The sequence below is a fragment of the Nerophis lumbriciformis genome, linkage group LG06 (assembly GCF_033978685.3).
Source record: "Nerophis lumbriciformis linkage group LG06, RoL_Nlum_v2.1, whole genome shotgun sequence".
Lineage (NCBI taxonomy): Eukaryota > Metazoa > Chordata > Actinopteri > Syngnathiformes > Syngnathidae > Nerophis > Nerophis lumbriciformis.
In genome coordinates, this window is record NC_084553.2 from 53,556,765 (window position 1) to 53,580,397 (window position 23,633).

Consider the following 23,633-nt stretch of genomic DNA (forward strand, 5'->3'; position numbering starts at 1 on the left):
ACTGTGTAGTCTAAATAGATATGTTTTGTCAGGAATCTACAATATATTTTAATTTACACACACTTATTCCTTCTGTCTGTGCACATTTGCACTTTGATGTGCCCTATAATCCGATGCGCCTTATATATGAAAAAAATCGACCACTCATCGGCAGTGCGCCCTATGGTCCGGAAAATACGGTAAGCTACAATGCTAGGATTTCACCAGCAACAGGTTAAAAACAAATTGTTCAAACTTACAGCTCCCACATTTGTGGCTGACTTTTTTTTTTAAATAACAAAGCTGTCTTCTGTTAAATGGCGGATGTAAACACGGAGTTAGCTTATCCCGCTGGGGGGGGGCAGGTCAGAGCATACTTATTATTATTATTATTATTAGCCTTTATTTAACCAGGTAAAATCCCATTGAGATCAAAGATCTCTTTTCCAAGGGAGACCTGGCCAAGAGGGCAGGAGCAAGGTTACATTTAAAAACAGTAAACAAATACATAAAACATCACATTTACAACATTAAAACTTGCTCACATGACACATGTGCATACAGACAAGGTAGACTGCAATCCTTTCACAGAAGCTTTAAACTCATTCAACGTAACTAGGGTTTGAAGTTTAATATTCGATTGTAGGTTATTCCAAGCCTTCGGTGCTGAAAACCTAAATGCTTTCTTACTTGCCAACTTTGAGACCTCCGAATCCGGGAGATGGGGCGGGGTTTGGGCGTGGTTTGGTGGTAGAGGGTGGTGTATATTGTAGCGTCCCGGAAGAGTTAGTGCTGCAAGGGTTTCTGGGTATTTGTTCTGTTGTGTTTATGAAATGTGTTTGTCATTGTTGTTTGGTGTGGGTTCGCAGTGTGGCGCATATTTGTAACAGTGTTAAAGTTGTTTATACCGCCACCCTCAGTGTGACCTGTATGGCTGTTGATCAAGTATGCCTTGCAATCACTCATGTGTGTGTAAAAGCCGCATATATTATGTGACTGGGCCGGCACGCTGTTTGTATGGAGGAAAAAGCGGACGTGGCGACAGGTTGTAGAAGACGCTAAAGGCACTCCTCCAATATTGTTGTCCGGGCGGAAATCGGGAGAAATTCAGGTGAATGGTTGCCCCGGGAGATTTTTGGGAGGGGCACTGAAATTCGGGAGTCTCCCAGGAAAATCGGGAGGGTTGTCAAGTATGGGTCAGAGTGGGTATCATGTCCATGAGGAAGGAATTTTTTTGAATTTTTTCTCCTTTATGACGTCATCACAAGCAACTTCAAAGAAGTGATCCTTTGAACGCACAAAAACTACGCGTTCAAGTCATCAGGGTAACGTTTTGTTCTCCAATATGGTCATTTTGGCGTGACAGTCTCCCACCCGGATTGCATCAGGTGCTCAGAATTCGTCACAAATGCGAGAATTTGAGGGTTTCCAAATAGTAATAGGAAATGTGTCTGTTTGGGTTTTTCCCAAACAAACCACCGACATCATAGCGATCACCGTCTGTCCGCGCAGGGCAATGACTGTCGCGGCGACGTCGCCCTCTTGTCATTTTCCTGTGGTCTGTGGTCGCCGAGCCCACGCCCTCAAAGAACCTCGTCTTCCCTGCGTCTCGGTCTCTGTTGAAATTCTGTCAGCTGTCTGACGTGTCCTGGCCGGCAGCTCTGTCGGTTGTCGAGCTGGGCCAGAGTAGGTGGGCTTGGAAAGAAAGAGGGGGTGGTGTTGTTGCAGGAAAAGGCACCTGCTGCCACTGGCTGGCAGTTGGCTCACAGCAGCAGCTGCTTTGCAGCACACATGAAAGACCTGCTGATAGATAATTGACAGGGTTGAGTTTCTGACCTAGCTATTATGTGGCTTCGGAGCGCCCCGTTTCAACTCGGCAGGGTGGGCCATTATGAAGTTCTACTCGCATGCTTTCGCCGCAGAAGCAGATGGTAGAAACTGAGGTTGGTGGGTGGGGGGGGGGTAAGTCACTTGGAGTTAGTCATCTTTGGTAAGAATGATCTGTGTTAAAGTTAAAGTACCAATGATTGTCATGCACACACTAGGTGTGGCGAAATTATTCTCTGCATTTGACCCATCACCCTTGATCACCCCCTGGGAGGTGAGGGGAGCAGTGAGCAGCAGCGGTGGCCGCGCCCGGGAATCATAATTGGTGATTTAACCCCCAATTCCAACCCTTGATGCTGAGTGCCAAGCATGGAGGTAATGGGTCCCATTTTTGGGACCCATTATGAGTTTTTGTTTTTAGGTAGCGACCATCAGATCAGACAGAAGCAGTGTGCTAGATAAAAACCGTGCTACAAAACAGAACTATTTTTGCCGTACTTCAGCCAATAAGGAACTAAAATGTAATAAAATGAAATAACTCGCACTGTTTTCAATCTGTTACTCTTGCACTAATATTTTGTTTTATATTAAAACTCCTAAGCAGTTTTACCATATGTTTTGCATTGTGTTGCTTAAAAAGCAGAGGTACACACTAAAAAATTTTGATTTAAAAAATAACCCAATTTTAACCCAACTGCTGGTTCAGAAAAGGACGAACCCCTTATTTGGGTTATTTTAACTCAACATTTTGGGTTAAATTTTTCAACCCAACTTTTGCGTTGAATTATTTTACCAAAACGCTGAGTTATGATAAGTCAATGTTAAAAAAAGTTAAAGTAAAGTTAAAGTACCTATGATTGTCACACACACACTAGGTGTGGCGAAATTATTCTCTGCATTTGACCCATCACCCTTGATCACCCCCTGGGAGGTGAGGGGAGCAGTGAGCAGCAGCGGTGGCCGTGCCCGGGAATCATAATTGGTGATTTAACCCCCAATTCCAACCCTTGATGCTGAGTGCCAAGCATGGAGGTAATGGGTCCCATTTTTGGGACCCATTATGAGTTTTTGTTTTTAGGTAGCGACCATTTCCACAGTACAGGTTATCTCAAGGCCCGGTCCATCCAGAGCAGGTTTACAATTAATCGAACAAGTCGATTATAAAAAGCTTTTTAATTATATTTTGTTGCCTTGATTAATCGATTACATCAGGTCTGGGCAATTATTTTGACTCGGGGGGGCCAAATTTTGAGAAAATTATGTGTCTGGGGGCCATATACAGTCGTGGTCAAAAGTTTACATAAACTTGTAAAGAACATCATGTCATGGCTGTCTTGAGTTCCAAATAATTTCTACAACTCTTATTTTTTTGTGATAGAGTGATAGAGTGGTACTTGTTGGTCACAAAAAACATTCATGAAGTTTGGTTCTTTTATGAATTTATTATGGGTCTACTGAAAAAATGCTGGGTCAAAAGTATACATACAGCAATGTTAATATTTGCTTACATGTCCCATGTCAAGTTTCACTGCAATAAGGCGCTTTTGGTAGCCATCCACAAGCTTCTGGCAAGCTTCTGGTTGAATTTTTGACCACTCCTCTTGACAAAATTGGTGCAGTTCGGCTAAATGTGTTGGTTTTCTGACATGGACTTGTTTCTTCAGCATTGTCCACACGTTTAAGTCAGGACTTTGGCAAGGCCAGTCTAAATGCTTAATTCTAGCCTGATTTAGCCATTCCTTTACCACTTTTGACATGTGTTTGGGGTCATTGTCTTGTTGGAACACCCAACTGCGCCCAAGACCCAACCTCTGATGATTTTAGGTTGTCCTGAAGAATTTGGAGGTAATCCTCCTTTTTCATTGTCCCATTTACTCTCTGTAAAGCACTAGTTCCATTGGCAGCAAAACAGGCCCAGAGCATAATACTACCACCACCATGCTTGACCGTACGCATGGTGTTCCTGGGATTAAAGGCCTCACCTTTTCTCCTCCAAACATATTGCTGGGTATTGTGGCCAAACCGCTCAATTTTTGTTTCATCTGACCACAGAACTTTCCTCCAGAAGGTCTTATCTTTGTCCATGTGATGTCAAACATGTAACAAACACAGCGAAATATGAACACGAAGAGTACTACAATCTGATACATCTGATACATCACTAAGCTTGAGAAATTTGTTGTAAAGATCTCCTTCCGCGTCTGTCCTCGACACCCGCATTTCAGGCTGCCTGCTTTGGAAACACTCTGTGGAAAGGCTCCCCACCCACACTGCTTGGTGTCTCGTCTGAGCTGCTGTGACTTAGATTACCATAGTAACTAATTAGATTACTATAGTAACTAATTAGATTACCATAGTAACTAGCATATCATGCAAAAGCGCAGATTCCAACCATTGAATTACTTTGTATAGTTCAAGACTTACGGTCATTTGAAAACATCACTGCACATCATAATGGCAGCTACAGTTTCCATCTTAAAAATCTGTTATGTTTTTTGTTTTTTTGTCATAAAAAAATACAATCATGTGTGCTTACGGACTGTATCCCTGCAGACTGTATTGATCTATATTGATATATTGTAGGAACCAGAAATATTAATAACAGAAAGAAACAACCCTTTTGTGCGAATGAGTGTGAATGAGTGTAAATGGGAGAGGGAGTTTTTTTGGGTTAGTGCACTAATTGTAAGTGTATCTTGTGTTTTTTATGTTGATTTAATAAAAAATAAAAACATAAAAAAAAAAAAAAAATATATATATATATATATATATATATATATATATATGTATATATATATATATGTATATATATATATATATATATATATATATATATATATATATATATATATGTATATGTATATATATATATATATATATATATATATATATATATGTATATATATATATATATATATATATATATATATATATATATATATATGTATATGTATATGTATATATATATATATATATATATATATATGTATGTATATATATATATATATATATATATGTATGTATATATATATATATATATATATATATATATATATATATATATATATATATATATATATATATATATCCATCCATTTTCTACCGCTTATTCCCTTTGGGGTCGCGGGGGGCGCTGGAGCCTATCTCAGCTACAATATCAGTGGTCCCAACCACCGGTCCGTGGCCCTGTAACGGGCCGCACAAGAAAAAAAATAAAATAAAATAAAATAAAAAAATATATATTTTTTTTTATTTTTTTAATTTTTATTTTCTTGTGCGGCCCGGCACAAGAAAAAAAAAAATATATATATATATATATATATATATATATATATATATATATATATATATATGTATATATATATATATATATATATATATATATATATTTTCTTTTTTTTTTCTTGTGCGGCCCGGTACCAATCTATCCACGGACCGGTACCGGGCCACGGACCGGTGGTTGGGACCACTGATATATGTTACATTATTAGGTAATTAGGTTTAAAACATATGTATTTGAACCGGAAAGAACGAATACATTTAGGCGGGCCACATCTGGCCCTGGGCCTGGAGTTTGACACCTGTGGTGTATCTATTGAAAAGTAATAATATCCTGGTGGAGTGCTCTGAACTTTAAATAAGTAACATAGTTTCTGCACGGCCGCTGCAATCAGGCATACAAGAATGCAGTGGTTTGTGGGCGCTGTGATCTGTGACAGTGGAGAGTTGTTTTATTTGTATGATAAAAGTACAATTTCAATGTTGATGTGTAGAAAAAAAAGAATGATGGTTATGGCAAGCAGAAAAATATTGTTTATTTCAAGTACTTTTCCTAAAATATGCATTGAGCCTATAAAGTGTATTTACAGATTCCTTGATTAATCGAACAAAGTAATTGATAGTTTGCCCGATTACGAAAAATAACCAATAGCTGCAGCCTTAGTAATGGTACAAGTATTCAGATTTTATTGAACACGGGCAAATACTGTACATGTAAATATTTCTTTGAATGTTCCGAACTCCTGTTTCCATTGTATTGAAAAGAATATTACTACCGAGAGGAGTTACCATAATGACTACATGGATGTAGCCCAAACTCCTATAGCTGGCACCACCGCTGGTTGAAGCCAAATACTAAACTTCATTTTGCCTCCAAATGCTTCAGGACATGATTAAACCGAAGTCACACAAACGAGCAAAGCCTTAGCAAGATATAATCAATTATCCCCATCCCTGAAACCAAATGTTTTTTATTTCTCAATCAATAAACTGTCTTAGAGCATTTTACGGTTGGCAGCTTCATAGAACTTGACACGGGTAACTTTTTTTGGTTAAGTTTAGACAACCATCAAAATAAGTCCCAGTAGTTTTGGTTTAGTCAGCATGTCTAAGGTATGATTCAGCCTAACGTTTTTAATATTATTGCTAAATAAACTCATTTTTTCTTTCACAGGCACGTTTGAGATGATGCCATAGCTCTGTTGCTGCCGTGGTTCCTCTGAACCAAACGGGATCCGCAGACCATTCAGAAGGTTCCATCGACTTTCAGAGCACCGCCATGGACTTTTTCGACGACCCCAACCTCTTTGGTGGGGGTCTGGAAGGGGTGGACGTCGACTGCTTCACCCCGGCGCCGTCGTTCGCGGACGAGCTCAATCTCAGCACTGACTTTGAGCCCATCCAAGTACCAGAGTCTCTTGGCTCGGGGAAGAGTCAGGACATGATGCTCCCGGCGTCCTCCACGTCCACGCAACAAGCCATGTCATCTTACAGTCAGCAGTTGGGTCACTACATTGGAAATAAGGCGCAGAATCTTGTTGTCCAGGCATTTCCAGGTCTTGTAGGTGCAGGTAGCGGAGGTGAAGGCATAATTGTAGAGCAACAGAGCCAGTACCGTAACGCCGCTGTGACCCAAGTACCTCAATCCAATGGGCTGTTCTTTAACAGTAGCAGCCCAATGTGGGGCAACCAGGACCAGAATGGGAACATGTACCAACCTGTGTCGCAGCAGCAGCTTTGTCATCAGCAGCAGCAGCGACTGCACAACCAGCAGCTTCACGTCAGACAGCAACAAACACATCATCCACAGCACCACAGAATGCGCCAGCAGCTGCTGCAACAGCAAAGTCACCGGCAACAGCCGTTAAACCAGCGCCATCACCAACAAATTAACGCGCAGGCCATCCCCCTGGAGCACCATCCCGGTTTCTCCTTCCACCAGGAGAGTCAGCCTCAAAGCCAGCAGCAGCGAGTTCACCAGAGTCCGCAACAGATCCAACACCACCTGACTGCAGGAGGAGCAAGATTTAATTCAGGTGTGCTGACAAGTAAGTCTTATGTGGATGGTCAAAATGACCCTCTGCAAGACACCGTGTCTTGCTTGCAGCAGTGCGGCTACCAAATGGGAGCTCAAGACTTTGGCAGAGCTGTAATGACCAACAATAACCCACCCATGGATGCGTCATCCATTGTCCACTCACTGCCCACGTACTCTGTGAGTTCTGCCACCACTTACCAACCGGCTCAGTACCCTGCCTACCCTGGCGAACCAGAAATGGCCAGTCTCAGTCAGCCGTCTTTGTCCTCAGCCTCAGTGGCTGCAAGACCCGCCACCACCGCCGCGCCCCTCGCCGCAGCTCTGCCCGAGCTCCCGGGGGCAGCATGTCAGTTTCCGTCTGCGTCAGTTATAGGCCAGCAACATGCTAGGACCCCAGTTAGCCAGGCAGAGGAGTGTCCTTTCCGGGCTCTACGCTGTTCTGCAGAGACGCCAGGAAACAACAGGGCGTCTGAGATTTTTGGGGAATCAATGAGCTGCTACACGAGCACGACCCGCCAGATGCCCTCTGAGCAGCCGCAAAGCTGCGGGGCCGCCAACACTAACGGATACCCGTCCCTCGGAGACAATCTACTGGCATCCGAGGCTCAGGATGTACATTTGGGAGGGGTTCTGGAGCCCCCTGACCTCCTGCCTGAATTACTGCCCCAGCTGGAGGCCGCCATCAGCCAGCAGGATCAATCCAACACCTCCTGGGTGGATTCGACCCAGGCGTGGGGTCCGGAGCACAGCACACCGCTACCTGTTAAGCAAAGAGAAGAGGTAATGTATATTTGTTTAACTTCTAAATAATTGTGGCATAGTGGTCTTTAGAACAAATCTCTGGAGTTCGCAGGTTCTGTTTTATTTTCTGTGGGTGCTCTGGCATCCTCCAAAAACATGCATGCTGCGATCATTGGAAACTAAATTGTCAATAGGTTTGAATGGTTGATTGTCTATATTTGCGCTGGGATTGACTGGGGACCAGCCCAGCCTCTTGCCCAGAGTCAACTCGGATAGGCCCCAGCCTACTTGTGACCAGAATGAGACCAAGTGAAAAAGCAAAGGATAGTTGAGGGATTTGTGTTGTGTAGTGTGAGACAGCTCAAGTTGAAATCTGTTGAATCTCGTCCCTTGTGCCGCGATCAAAGATGGTTGCAATGGCATATCTCTAGCAAGTAAACATCAAAAAAACATTTCTGTTTCTTGCCAGTGTATAATGGCACTGAATCTGACCCGTCGTGTAATGTTTAACTAGCTTGGCCTGATAAAACTCGTAGGGAATCAGCAGTCAGTGGTCTTGTTGGTAGAAGAGTTGGATATGTGTGTCATTCATGTTCTTGTCCAGCCTTGGCTTGTCAGTCTATCTGTCCCGTGCACCGACAGCAGGTCAGGCCTGATTAGGCTAAGAGCGGAGTGTCTTCAGGACTTAGCTGTAAGCATACTTAGGGCTATATCAAGATGTGGGTCAGGGCAAGCCAGGAGCACTCGCGCACCGCCTCGCCAGTGTATGGGGGAGGTTGCACACTGTTGTGGTAGCTGCCACAGTGTCCGGCGTGCGCATGCATGAGAGAGGCAGCCTGTAGGAGGAGGAAGGAAAAATAAAAAATAAAAAGTGTGTGCCGAAGGAGAGCACTCAAGGGAGGGGGAAGGGGTCTGTGAGATGTGGAGAGCAGTAGCTCATGGAAAAAAAGACGGACAGCTTCGGAAAGGAAGGGAGGGAATGAGACAGCAACGGAGAGCAGTGAGTTGAGGGGGGGGGGGGGATAAAGGAGGAGGTGGGGGGAGGATGCTGGGTGATTTGCCTCAGCTGGCTCTAACAGGCTCCAGGCAGATCCTGGTTCTTTAGTTGGCCAGTTACCTAGCAGCCTCCGCACAGACCATCAGTGATGACACATGTCCACAGGCAAAAAAGCCAGAAAAGTTTGATAACCGTCGCGCCGCATGTGTGTGTCCTTTCCTTGACGGCTTCAATGTTGCTCAAAACTTAAAGGGGAACTGCACTTTTTTTTTTTTTTTTTTGCCTATCGTTCACAATCGTTATGAAAGACATGACGACAAATTGACTTTTTTTAATGCAATCTATGTTGTAAGTGAACATAAATTAAAGTCCGCTTATGCGTGGTCTTCTATTACGCCCGTAAAAACCCAACAAATAACCATCCAAAAAGCACCAACAATACTCAATTTACATGTTGTGACTTGAATATTAACCAAGTATTAGTGCTATTGTTATTATAAGCGCTTACGCAGACAAACTATTTATAGCGTCGCCGTTATCACTACCGTATGTGCCGATATTTACACCGAGTTGCTATTCGCTTCCTTGATCCCTGGAAGTTTATAGTACCGTATTTTCCGCACTATAAGGCGCACCGGATTATTAGCCGCACCTTCAATGAATTACATATTTCATAACTTTGTCCACCAATAAGCCGCCCCGGACTATAAGCCGCGCCTACGCTGCGCTAAAGGGAATGTCAAAAAAACAGTCAGATAGGTCAGTCAAACTTTAATAATATATTAAAAACCAGCGTTCTAACAACTCTGTTCACTCCCAAAATGTACGCAAATGTGCAATCACAAACATAGTAAAATTCAAAATAGTGCAGAGCAATAGCAACATAATGTTGCTCGAACGTTAATGTCACAACACACAAAATAAACATAGCGCTCACTTTCTGAAGTTATTCTTCATTCGTAAATCCTTCGTCTTCGGTGTCCGAAGTGAAAAGTTGGGCAAATTTACTATCCACTGGCAGATGTTGGCGTCGTCTGGCGCTGCCTCCTCGTCTTAGTGAAGGTGTGTTCGCCTTCTGTCATCCATTGTTCCCACGCAGTTAGCAGTCTAGCTTCGAATGCCCTGTTGACACCAATATCTAGCGGCTGGAGGTCTTTTGTCAATCCACCCGGAATGACGGCGAGTATTGAATTAAGCGCGTAAGCGTGTCTCTCAATGTGCTGTTATGAGCTAGCAAATATAACAACTACACTACCCAGCATGCAACGATAGTTACGAGCATGCGCGGTAGCCCTGAGAAGCGTTGTTTTATGTTGGGAGTTCGAATGTGGTTATGAGCACGCTGTGAGAAAACGTTGAGAACTCAGTTAACACGCCTCGTCTGCATTATTTATAATTAGACAGACAACACACTTAATAGGAGCCATTTTGGGGTCTTTACATAAACACACAAATGGAAATGAAACGTCACATATCCCAGCATGCACCGCGCGCTTCTTCTACGGGGAAAAAAGATGGCGGCTGTTTACCGTAGTTGCGAGACCTAAACTTTATGAAAATGAATCTTAATATTTATCCATATATAAAGCGCACCGGGTTATAAGGCGCACTGTCAGCTTTTGAGAAAGTTTGTGGTTTTTAGGTGCGCCTTATAGTGCGGAAAATACGGTAGATCATAAATCATGCCTCTCACCTGGAGAGAAGAAGGCTGAGGACGTACTCCGACTTGCTGGTACACTTTGACAGCCAAAATAGACCTAGAAATGGCGAGAATGACGTGATAAGACGCTTGGTCGCACCCACCGTCTCTTTGTGAGGATGATGAGTCATTCTTTATGTAAATAGAACATTTTTGAACATCCTAGCAGTCGGCATCCTAATGCCTAGGGGAGGGGGGGGAAATAATACATTTTTGGATGCATCGCAATTCGGACATGGACGATTAAAAAATGGATTAGTTAATGTCAATCAAAAATCGATTTCCATCCATCCATTTTCTAACGCTAATCCCTTTCGGGATCACGGGGTGTGCTGGAGCCCATCCCAGCTGCACTCGGGTGGAAGGCAAGGTACACCCTGGACAAGTCGCCACCTCATCGCAAGATAATTGATTTATTTATTGTGAATAAAGTAATTCAGACAGTTCTAAAATATTGTCTGACTGCAACGAGCCACCTCACTGAAAGATCCGACCAGCTCCTTCCTTATCGGGCACTTATGTTCCAGTTTTGCACAAATTTCCATGAATTTAAGAAATGTGATGGGAATTTCTTACGACAAATGCAGTGTTTTAAAAGTTATTTAGTGAAATGAAAATAAATTGAAAACTGCATCAATATACATAAATTAAAGATGCATCAATAATCGATTTGTATTCGAATCGTAGCTCCTGAATCGTAATCGAATCGTGAGGTGCCAAAGATTCCCACCTCTACTAATGACAGCAGACATTGTACAGTAAGTGATGTTGTATTATGTTTGTTGACTCTCAAAGTCTGCAGTAATCAGTGATGTTTTTCCAAAAAAAAAAGAAAAAGAAATCGATGTGATGCGTTTTTTTTAAATTAATGCGCCGTATATGCTTAAAATGATCAAAATACGTAAATAATAAATGTGCTTGTTACAACATTGAATGTATACTTACAGCATGTATATAAAACCTTTTAATGGAGCTATTTGGATGTTTTTCAAGGGCTTTATAGGCTGAATTGAGCGGATCCCATAGGCTCCATTGTAAGCAGACTTTTGATCGAATATTTAGAATGCATTAAAAAAAAACAAAAAAAAAAACATCCGTTGTCTTTAATAATAATTGTAAATGATAGGTAAATTTAAAAAAAAAAGTGCAATTCCCCTTTTGAGGAGACAAGGCAGTGTTCAGGTGCCACAATTCTAACTACAAAAGCACTCCTTAACCAGGCCCGACCTCCCAATCGTAAAGAATCCTTCAAGGGCACCTATGATAATTTCATCTACATTTAAAACACCTTTTGAAAAGATATGTACTAGATAAACTGTGTTTTGTATAAAAAGTCTCCGTTCGATTCTGGAGGCGCTCCCAGATTGCGAATGAAACCATGCACCACTCTCTCAAAAAATACCATAATTTATCTATTGAAAATGTGCTCTGTTTAAATATATATGTTGAAGTCGTCATCGCTATTTATTTTCTAGACAATGTTGAAAACAAACTTTCTGAACAGTCTATAGCATACTCACAAGGTCACTACATTAGGTACACCTGCACACTTGCCGATCGATTCAGAGAGTGCATTAAACAAAAGCTTTTTTAGCAGCATTAATGTCTCTGCGTTTCACACATTGGTGTTACTATGCACATGCCAAGATTGTATGGAAATGATACTTTATCCTACCTTTTTTGTGTTTCCTCACAGCCTGAAGCAGGGGAGCTCCTCCCCCTCTGACTGAGAGCTTTTGCCTTAAGGCAGAGGTGTGGACTCGAGTCACATGACTTGGACTCGAGTCAGATTCAAGTCATGAATTTGATGACTTTAGACTCGACTTGACAAAATGTAAAGAGACTCGCAACTCGACTTGGACTTTAACATCAATGACTTGTGACTTCACTTGGACTTGAGCCTTTTGACTTGACATGACTTGCTATTTTCCCCAAAACCCAAAGATTAAAAAGTTATTCAGGAGCGCTCCGTATCTTTCATTGTGTACGTGTGTGTGTCTGTCAGCGTGTGTGCTGCCTGTTAAAACCCCGTTTCCATATGAGTTGGGAAATTGTGTTAGATGTAAATATAAACGGAATACAATGATTTGCAAATCCTTTTCAACCCATATTCAATTGAATGCACTACAAAGACAAGATATTTGATGTTCAAACTCATAAACTTTTTTTTTTTTTTTGCAAATAATAATTAACTTAGAATTTCATGGCTGCAACACGTGCCAAAGTAGTTGGGAAAGGGCATGTTCACCACTGTGTTACATCACCTTTTCAATAAACGATTGGGAACTGAGGAAACTAATTGTTGAAGCTTTGAAAGTGGAATTATTTCCCATTCTTGTTTTATGTAGAGCTTCAGTCGATCAACAGTCCGGGTTCTCCGCTGTCGTATTTTACGCTTCATAATGCGCCACACATTTTCAATGGGAGACAGGTCTGGACTGCAGGCGGGCCAGGAAAGTACCCGCACTCTTTTTTTACGAAGCCACGCTGTTGTAACACGTGCTGAATGTGGCTTGGCATTGTCTTGCTGAAATAAGCAGGGGCGTCCGTGAAAAAGACGGCGCTTAGATGGCAGCATATGTTGTTCTAAAACCTGTATGTACCTTTCAGAATTAATGGTGCCTTCACAGATGTGTAAGTTACCCATGCCTTGGGCACTAATGCACCCCCATACCATCACAGATGCTGGCTTTTGAACTTTGCGTCGATAACAGTCTGGATGGTTCGCTTCCCCTTTGGTCCGGATGACACAATGTCGAATATTTCCAAAAACAATTTGAAATGTGGACTCGTCAGACCACAGAACACTTTTCCACTTTGCATGAGTCCATCTTAGATGATCTCGGGCCCAGAGAAGCCGGCGGCGTTTCTGGATGTTGTTGATAAATGGCTTTAGCTTTGCATAGTAGAGCTTTAACTTGCACTTACAGATGTAGCGACCAACTGTATTTAATGACAGTGGTTTTCTGAAGTGTTCCTGAGCCCATGTGGTGATATCCTTTAGAGATTGATGTCGGTTTTTGATATAGTGCCGTCTGAGGGATCGAAGGTCACGGTCATTCAATGTTGGTTTCCGGCCATGCCGCTTACGTGGAGTGATTTCTCCAGATTCTCTGAACCTTTTGATGATATTATGGACCGTAGATGTTGAAATCCCTAAATTTCTTGCAATTGCACTTTGAGAAACGTTGTTCTTAAACTGTTTGACTATTTGCACACGCAGTTGTGGACAAAGGGGTGTACCTCGCCCCATCCTTTCTTGTGAAAGACTGAGCATTTTTTGGGAAGCTGTTTTTATACCCAATCATGGCACCCACCTGTTCCCAATTAGCCTGCACACCTGTGGGATGTTCCAAATAAGTGTTTGATGAGCATTCCTCAACTTTATCAGTATTTATTGCCACCTTTCCCAACTTCTTTGTCACGTGTTGCTGGCATCAAACTCTAAAGTTAATGATTATTTGCAAAAAAAAAAAAGGTTTATCAGTTTGAACATCAAATATGTTGTCTTGTAGCATATTCAACTGAATGTGGGTTGAAAATGATTTGCAAATCATTGTATTCCGTTTATATTTACATCTAACACAATTTCCCAACTCATATGGAAACGGGGTTTGTGCAACAGCCAATAAAATAACATGAAGGTTGTTTTCGTCCCACAGCATTCATCCAATCAAATTGCAGAACAACCAACGAAGAATAGCTCTCAAACAACACACGCCAGTGAGGAAAAATTACGCCAAAGATAGTTTCCTTCGGGTATTAAAACTACGACTTGGTCAACAAAAAACGAATTGCAACAACTTCCAACTTAGTTCGACATTTGAAGTTGCACACAGAACGGTAAGTTTTGAATGTAAGCTCATGTTTATTGGCTAAGTAACGTAACTTTTATTTGCTGTGTAGTTAAATCAGTGAGGCTGTAAACTCACTGCTAACGTTATAACCATAGACATCTTATAAGTAGACACAGCATTGAGCGCTACTGCCTACTGGCGCTGACGAGACGCGGGGCCGCCATCTTGGAGTGGTGATCCGCTCCACTCAGTGCAATTCATTTGGCAGGAGCAATGAACTGTCAGCGCATTTAATTAATTTTACCTCACTAAATACCACTGATTTTCACCCCCCTTTTTTGTCATACGTGTAGCTATGATAAAGGACACATGTTTTGCCGTGTTTTATTATTCATAGTTTGCTTAACAGTAATAGAATATTCTTATATGCTATAAGTGACCAGACGTCCCAGATCAAAACTGGGAATATGATCCCAGAGAAGGGGGAAAAAAACGGTCAGCTATTTTTAAATTCAAGAAACAATATGATTAGGTTATATAAACATGCGTGTATTCTACATAAATAATGTATGAATACATTAGATATCTATATATCTTAGGGAACTATGGACTGTATCTCTGTTGCTTCAGCAGCAGAGAGTTTATTCTGTCTTGACACTTTGTATTGATATTCTCTATTACATTCTTCCCTTAAATGATAATATTTGCAGTGATTGTTTTATATGTATTATTTTATGTAAGTCGCTTTGGATAAAAGCGTCTGCCAAATACTTAAACATAAACATATATAAACACCTGAAAGTCTTTATATCAGCTAAAACCACCAATTTGTTTAACTGGATTCAGAATAAAACCAAATGCTGTCTTACCCAACAATGTTAGTATTTGAATATTGCTACTTGAAGACTTATTCCTGGTTACAATTATACTGTTAAGAAAGTATTGTCTTATACTTTGCCTAAAATGAGAACACATCATAATCAGTGGTGGCTGGTGAATTTTGTCTTAGGTGGGGCTGAAGGTTTGTAAACCAAACCCCTGTAGGCGGGTCATCCTCCCCCAGAAGATTTCTTTGTGATTTTCACATACAAATATTGAAGATCTTTGCTCCTTCTCAACTCTGTGGTAATATTCTTTTCACAAAATACAACCAATAGTACGTTAATGTTAAATCTTACTTGTGAAAAGTAATCCCCCGATTCCTATTTTCAACAGTCCGCTCATTTGAGCAGGAAAACGCTGAACACCAGCCCGGCATCTTTGTTTTCTACCTGTCAACTGCCAGTTTAGGCTGCTCGTCAGCTCCTCATCACCACTTCAAGATGGTGGCCAAATTTCTCGCGTCAGAGCAGTCAATGTTGCGTCTACTTATAAGATGTCTATGGTTATAACGTCATCTGTTGCGTCCACTGCAGTTCGCTACCTTATTCATACTTTTTGTCAAGTGATTTTTTTTAAGCAGGGTTGCATGAGGTACCTTCACATAACGTTACGTTAGTCATTGTATCACACACAGTAACATAACGTTACACGGCGGTCAGCAGCACCGCGTATTTTAGCCACCTACAAAAAGACAAACATAGTCAAATAAAGGTTAGTTAAAATGTATACTATATTAAGAATATGTGTACATATTGCATAGGGCCCTGACATCTGAAAAAGTACAACTCTGTTCATTGTTATGTTCATGTATTACGTTTTTCATGTGTACGCACACATAAACACACATACAGTATGAGATGAGATCAATGAGATAAGGTAAGAACAGGATAGAAACTGCTGTGGAACGAGTTACAATGCAATATGCCATGGAAATACAATGTTAACACTTTTGTGCAAATAAGTACAGTTGCACTTGTTTTTTCAAATGTGTTTATTCTGTAAAGGAATGAGTTAAATGTTTAAAATGACTGGTTAATAGTGCTATTATGAAGTGCAATGTCAGCACAATTTTTTTTCCTGCAATTTCAAATGCACTTGCTTTAATAAATAAATACAGCGTTTTAAAAGCAGACACAATCTGTGTAAATATATTAGTCTGTGGTTAAAAGGACTTGAAACTCAAAATGCAGGACTTGAGACTTTCCAGTCTTGACTTTGGACTTGACTCGAGACTTGCCTGTCTTGACTCGAGACTTGAGGGCAAAGACTTGAGACTTACTTGTGACTTGCAAAACAATGACTTGGTCCCACCTCTGCCTTAAGGTCTAAATAAGCACGTCTACCCCGCTGTGACGTCACGACGTAGCCAGACTGCAAAACCCTGCCAAAATAGGCATCCAAAACTGTGTACAAGCCTGCGGCAAAAGGCACAAACTTTATGATTTGAAGCTTTGGCACTGTTTATCTACGAGTATTGGGAATCGACATATCGTTGGCACCTTCTTTTATCGATATTGGTAGATATTTTTTATATTTATTTTATTTATTTATTTTTACAACTGCAACAGAAATACATCAGCAGATACAAAATATACACACATGATACCAGTATTTAGTATACAAAATACTGACAAGTAGAGAGTAAATTAGTCGTAATAACCAGTGGTCCTTGCTGCTAAGCTGCGCTGCCCTGCTCATATTTTTACTAATTTTCAGGACATTTCCCATATTTGGAAATTAATATGTTGACGCTTCTCTTAGGCCCCTTCTAAGGTTATCCAGGCTCTATCCCACCTAACCTTATCCTTGTCCACACACACACACAATGCCACCGTTTAAGACCCCCTCGCCCCTCCGTCTGCCGGCTCAACGCGACCCAGTACGCATGTGCGCTGAAAAATGCGTGCGTCATAGTTACCTTCGTTGGCCATCATACATGAATCATATCTTTAATGGACGTGTGAAAGTAAACGATGTGATTAATAACATTTTACAACAATCAGTCTAGGGATCTAGATATCTGGTCAGGACACTGTGCTTGTAGGCTGAAATTGGCGGCCGCAACCACTTCATGGCTTCACAATAGTTATGGAGTACAAAACTAGACGTTGGGTAATCGCTCGACATACATCGCGGACAACAACTGATAGTTTGCTTTGCCAGTCCAAATGCATTTACTGTTTTCCCTCATCCACGGGAGCCCACGTTCTCGTTGTCTCCCCTTCGACAAATGGACAAAGTTTTTCGCTAAGTAGGATCACAGCTGACCAAGATATTCAAAAGTTCTCTTGCCGTTCCTGTGGCACAACACACTCGTTGACAAACATATCCCGCCAGACTGCCGTTCTTCCAGGCCTTATCCAAAACCGTCGCTCAACATTGCTATGTTGCCGTCTGAGATGTGTTGTATCCCAAATAGCTGCAATCGTGCGTTTCCTTCTTTTAAGGTATTCATGTGTGATTTCCACAAGCGTCTGTTATGAAGCTGGCTGTGGCACGGTCTTTCTGATGTCACTTCCTGTGTGGGGCGCGGTGCGGTCTTTCTACCGCTTGTCCCTTTTGGGGTCGCGGGGGGTGCTGGAGCCTATCTCAGCTGCATTCGGGCGGAAGGCGGGGTACACCCTGGACAAGTCGCCAACTCATCACAGAGCCAACACAGATAGACAGACAACATTCACACTCACATTCACACACTAGGGCCAATTTAGTGTTGCCAATCAACCTATCCCCAGGTGCATGTCTTTGGAGGTGGGAGGAAGTCTGAGTACCCGCAGGGAACCCACGCAGTCACGGGGAGAACATGCAAAGTCTACACAGAAAGATCCCGAGCCCGGGATTGAACTCAGGACTACTCAGGACCTTCGTATTATGAGGCACATGTACCGTATTTTCCGCACCATAAGCCGCCCTGGGTTATAAGCCGCGCCTTCAATGAACGGCATATTTCAAAACTTTGTCCACCTATAAGCCGCCCCGTGTTATAAGCCGCATCTAACTGCGCTAAAGGGAATGTCAAAAAAACAGTCAGATAGGTCAGTCAAACTTTAATAATATATTAAAAACCAGCGTGATGTGGGCGCGCATGGAGTCGTATATCAACATGGACGGAGCTGCGTGAAAAAAGCCACCCGGCCTCTTCGCGTAAACTTCCCTTAACCACTCGCTCATCTTTTCTTCATCCATCCATCCCTTCGAGTTAGCTTTTATGATGACGCCGGCTGGAAAGGTCTCTTTTGGCAAGGTCTTCCTTTTGAATATCACCATGGGTGGAAGTTTCTGGCCATTAGCATGGCAAGCTAGAACCACAGTGAAGGATGACTTCTCATTCCCTGTGGTGTGAATATTCACCGTACGTGCTCCCGTTGTATCCACAGTGCGGTTCACAGGAATATCAAAAGTCAGTGGAACCTCGTCCATGTTGATAATGTTCTCTGGCCGGATCTTTTTTTCAGCTATCTTGTTTTTACAATATGTACGGAAAGTAGCCAGCTTTTCTTGAAAGTCTTTAGGCAGTTGCTGTGAAATAGTAGTCCGTGTGCGGATGGAGAGATTGCGTCTTTTCATGAACCGGAAACCTGTCGCTTAGTAGGAGCCATTTTGTGGTCTTTACAGATGTAAACACACAAAAGAAATGAAACGTAATATCCGCGCGCTTCTTCTTCTTCTACGGGGGCGGGTGGTTGCTTACAGTAGAAGAAGAAGCGCTTCCTCTTCTATGGGGGCGGGTGCTTACCTTGGCGGTTGCTTGCGTAGAAGAAGAAGCGCTTCCTCTTCTACGGGGAAAAAAGATGGCGGCTGTTTACCGTAGTTGCGAGACCTAAACTTTATGAAAATGAATCTTAATATTAATCCATATATAAAGCTCACCGGGTTATAAGGCGCACTGTCAGCTTTTGAGTAAATTTGTGGTTTTTAGGTGCGGCTAATAGTGCGGAAAATACGGTACTAACCCCTGTTCCACCGTGCTGCCATATATAACGATAGTATTAAAAGTTATATAGTCTGCCAAAAGTATGTCCTTCATATTGTAAATATATAGCGCGCAACTCTAGTGTCAAAACATCCTAATAACGCAGCCCCTGTTCACACTTGTGTTAACCACCTGTTGCAGGACCACATCTCACCCCCTGTATTTGCAAACAAAGACAATATGCTGGCAAAAGTATGCTTCCGTTGTCTTGAAGTGTCCCGACAATGCCCGTTGATGGACAATTTGTACATTGAATATGAAACAAATACATCAATGGTAGAAAAACTACTGTATGCACAGTTCTTAACACTTTCAGGTAGTCTTGTAATACTGGTCAGAATTCAATCTCTGATCAGAGCAGGGCACCAGGTGAGGTCCATTGGATTATGTTGACTTACAAGTGCGTGTCCAAGTACAACCCGTTTTGAAACAAACGGGCGATTGCTGCCTAGCATTTGTCCTTACCAAGACCCTTTTGACTAGACCCTTTGTCCGGTCTGGCGTTGATGCCTCCAGGCTGACAGTGCTAAACATGTGCACTGGTTTGTGAAGAGCCTGCTGACTGTGGTGTGTTTGCTGAACAAGCGAGGCATCAGGGGTTAGTGGGCCCATTTTCTCTCTCTCTCTCTCTCGCTACACTCCTCCCCCGCAGTGAAAGCACCTAATTAGGATCTCCGAGCGCTGCCACCGCCAGCTTGCAGGTGTGATGAGCCCCCGGGGTTCAAGAGTGAGTCATTGTCCCAGGGGACTGGTCTTACTCAGACGTTCAATTGGGTAGAAATGATGTCTTTGGCTACAGTGTAGACGTTGATGTGTACATTTACTGTAACCCTGGCTGAAAACTGTATCACGATTAAGTGTAGTGTTGCCCCGATACCAATATTTAGTACCGGTACCGGTACCAAAATGTATTTCGATACTTTTTAGTACTTTTCTATATAAGGGGGACCACAAAACAATGGCATTATTGGCTTTATTTTAACAAAAAATCGTAATCTACATTAAACATATGTTTCTTATTTGCAAGTTTGTCCTTAAATAAAATAGTTACATACAAGACAACTTGTCTTTTATTAGTAAGTAAGCAAACAAACGCTCCTAATTGGTCTGTTGACGTATGCAGTAACATATAGTGTTATATTGTAATATCATTCTATTTTGTCAAAATTATGAGGGACAAGCTGTAAAAATTGATTATTAATCCACTTGTTAATTTACTGTTCATATCTGGTTACTTTCTCTTTTAACATGTTCTATCTACACTTCTGTTAAAATGTAATAATCACTTATTCTTCTGTTGTTTGGATGCTTTACATTAGTTTTGAATGATACCACAAATGTAGGTATCGATCCGATACCAAGTAGTTACAGGATCATACATTGGTCATATTCAAAGTCCTCATGTGTCCAGGGAGTTTATGAACATAATATGAATTTTAAAAAAATTTAAAAGGTGTACATCCACCCATGGCGTTTGTTTACATTCAGGGTGCTAGCTTGCTTTTAGCGGTTAGCTATCGTATCCTCCTACGGTGTGTAGTGAAGCATGTTTAGCTATTCCTCGTCCTCCAGGGATGATACTTGTAAGAAACTTGCTTTATGCGTCGCCATGGAGGCGAGGATTAGTGATTTAGAAGTAGCTAAAGCACTGCCAACTGCGAATGGACGTTCGCCGCTAGCTATCTAGCTAGCCATGTCTTAAAGCATCTCTTCCTGAGGGCGTTTCAGTGTTATAACTTCACCTTTATCTTTAGTTTTTAGGCCAAAATGTGTCCGTTCTCCCTTTTCTGTCTGCACACTGTGTCTGCTTGTAAGTACTCCGTGATTGTGCGCTGCCGAACATGCTTGTCTGCTCGTAAACCAGCAATGTCACGACGTGACGACGACGCGCCGTCATGACCGGGAACCGGTACTTTTCAAACAGAATATAGTACCATTTTTGATTTATTAGTACCGCGATACTATACCAGTACAGGTATACCGTACAATTGATTGATTGATTGAAACTTTTATTAGTAGATTGCACAGTGCAGTACATATTCCGTACAATTGACCACTAAATGGTAACACCCAAATACGTTTTTCAACTTGTTTAAGTCGGGGTCCACGTAAATTAATTCATGGTACAAATATATACTATCAGCATAGTACAGTCATCACACAAGATAATCATCAGAGTATATACATTGAATTATTTACATTATTTACAATCCGGGGTTGGGATGAGGAGGGTTTAGTTGATATCAGCACTTCAGTCATCAACAATTGCATCATCAGAGAAATGGACATTGAAACAGCGTAGGTCTGACTTGGTAGGATATGTACAGCGAGCAGAGAACATAGTGAGTTCAGATAGCATAAGAACAAGTATCGTATTTTTCGGAGTATAAGTCGCACCGGAGTATAAGACGCACCTGCCGAAAATGCATCATAAAGAAGGAAAAAAACATATAAATCGCACTGGAGCCCGGCCAAAACTGCGACTTATAGTCCGAAAAATACGGTATATACATTAGAAATACATTTGATTATTTACATTTGGTTATTTACAATCCAGGGAGGTGGGATGTGGAGAGGGAAGGGTGTTAGTCAAGGGTTCTAGTTGACTGGAGGTGTTGTTTTAGTGCGGTTTTGAAGGAGGATAGAGATGAACTTTCTTTTACACCTGTTAGGAGTGCGTTCCATATTGATGTGGCATAGAAGGATAATGAGTTAAGACCTTTGTTAGATCGGAATCTGGGTTTAACGTGGTTTGTGGAGCTCCCCCTGAACCTATATTGAACCTATATGAACCTGAACCCTAATTAGGGCTGGGCGATATATCGATATACTCGATATATCGCGGGTTTGTCTCTGTGCGATATAGAAAATGACTATATCGTGATATTCGACTATACAGTACGTTCTCACGCAGTTGATTTTAGCTGCGGGCATGACACTACAGGCTCTTCTCACTCTTTCTAGTCTGTCCTTCTCACAGAGACATAAAACAAGCGCACCTTCTTACATACGTCACATACTTGTCATACGCCCTCACGGAGCAGAGAGGTAGCGACATGGGTAACATTAGCTGTGGTGCGAGTGGTAATACGAGAGAAAGAAGGTGCGAATCTGGTAACAAATGAAGGAAGAATTCATTACCAAGAAAAACAGCACGGGGTCCATCGTGTGCCGGTGGTTTGGCTTCAAGCGGGAATATGTCGAACAGACAACCGTAATATGTCAAGTATGTGGCAAAAGCGTACAAAAAGTAGCAGCTCTACTAATGTAGCATCATTTGAAAAGTCACCCGCTAGAGAATGAAGAGTGCTTGAAACTCGGCATGTCAACATCTCCGTTCTGTGCCACACCAACAAAATGCCGAAGCAACCATTTCCACATCAACACCGTATGAAAAAAATAGTCAGCAACAGAAGGAGATAACGTCCACAGGAACCTACCACATAGCGAAGGACATACACTATTATGATTTCCTATTATGCAGCTCGTTTTTATTTCACACTTATTGAAAAATATCTTGTGACATCATGCACAAAAGTGCACTTTATTTTTTTTAAACTATTGTAGTGGCGTTCTGTACAAAAAGTACACTTTAATTTTGTTTTGATATGTCATCTTAGTGACATCATGCACAAAAGTGCACTAATAGCTTTTTTTTAAACGTCTCTGGCAATCTTGCACTTTCTGTTTTGGAAATGACATGAATGTTTGTGCCACTGCTTAATAACTGTTTAATAAATACAGTTTTGGTCAATTGACTTAGTTGTGATTTCCCTCTGTGCATGAAAGTTTAAAATGAGCATATATTAATGCAGTATGAAGAAGAATATTTTAATATAGACACATAGAATCATCATACTGGTGTTATTATATGCATCAAGTGTTCATTCAAGGCTAAGGCAAAATATCGAGATATATATCGTGTATCGTGACATGGCCTAAAAATATCCAGATATTAATAAAAGGCCATATCGTCCAGCCCTAACCCTAATTAAGTGTGTTAAGTCGATATCGATAATTATTGATATTTTTTATGACCGATCGAAAATGAGGACCTGGAGAAAAATATTTTAAATGTAAACATATTTATTTAAAATGTAACCTTCCTCTATTTATAATCCTCTCAGCTATTAAGCCAGAATAGAAAGGAAATGTAACAATGAACACTTAACAATAACTTCTTAAAATTAATGTGGAAAAAATAAGGAATTTGTAAGAAATGCTTATTGTGTAACAAGATAGTGTGAAAATGTAAACGTAGAGAAACCTGAGAAGAAATATTTTCTGCAGGTTTAGTGCCAGGAAGTTACGGCTGTGCTCTAAAAAAAATTAGCACAACAAAGGTGGGGTGGTATTACCGGTCTTGTTGGGGACAAGCACCTTGCTTCTTTTACAGACTACTATTGGTCTCACAACGGTATGTT

General features: G+C 41.5%; 1 protein-coding gene across 6 annotated transcripts in view; it reads left to right on the plus strand.

The window, feature by feature from the left end:
• Positions 1-23,633, plus strand: part of chd9 (chromodomain helicase DNA binding protein 9) — a 254,829-nt gene that overhangs the window by 27,985 nt on the left and 203,211 nt on the right. For all 6 annotated transcript variants that reach the window (XM_061964542.2, XM_061964544.2, XM_061964545.2 and 3 more), the window contains exon 2: positions 6,260-7,903. In XM_061964542.2, coding sequence (XP_061820526.2) covers positions 6,365-7,903 — 1,539 coding nt within the window. In that variant the 5' untranslated portion in view covers positions 6,260-6,364. The remainder of the gene's footprint in view (positions 1-6,259; positions 7,904-23,633) is intronic.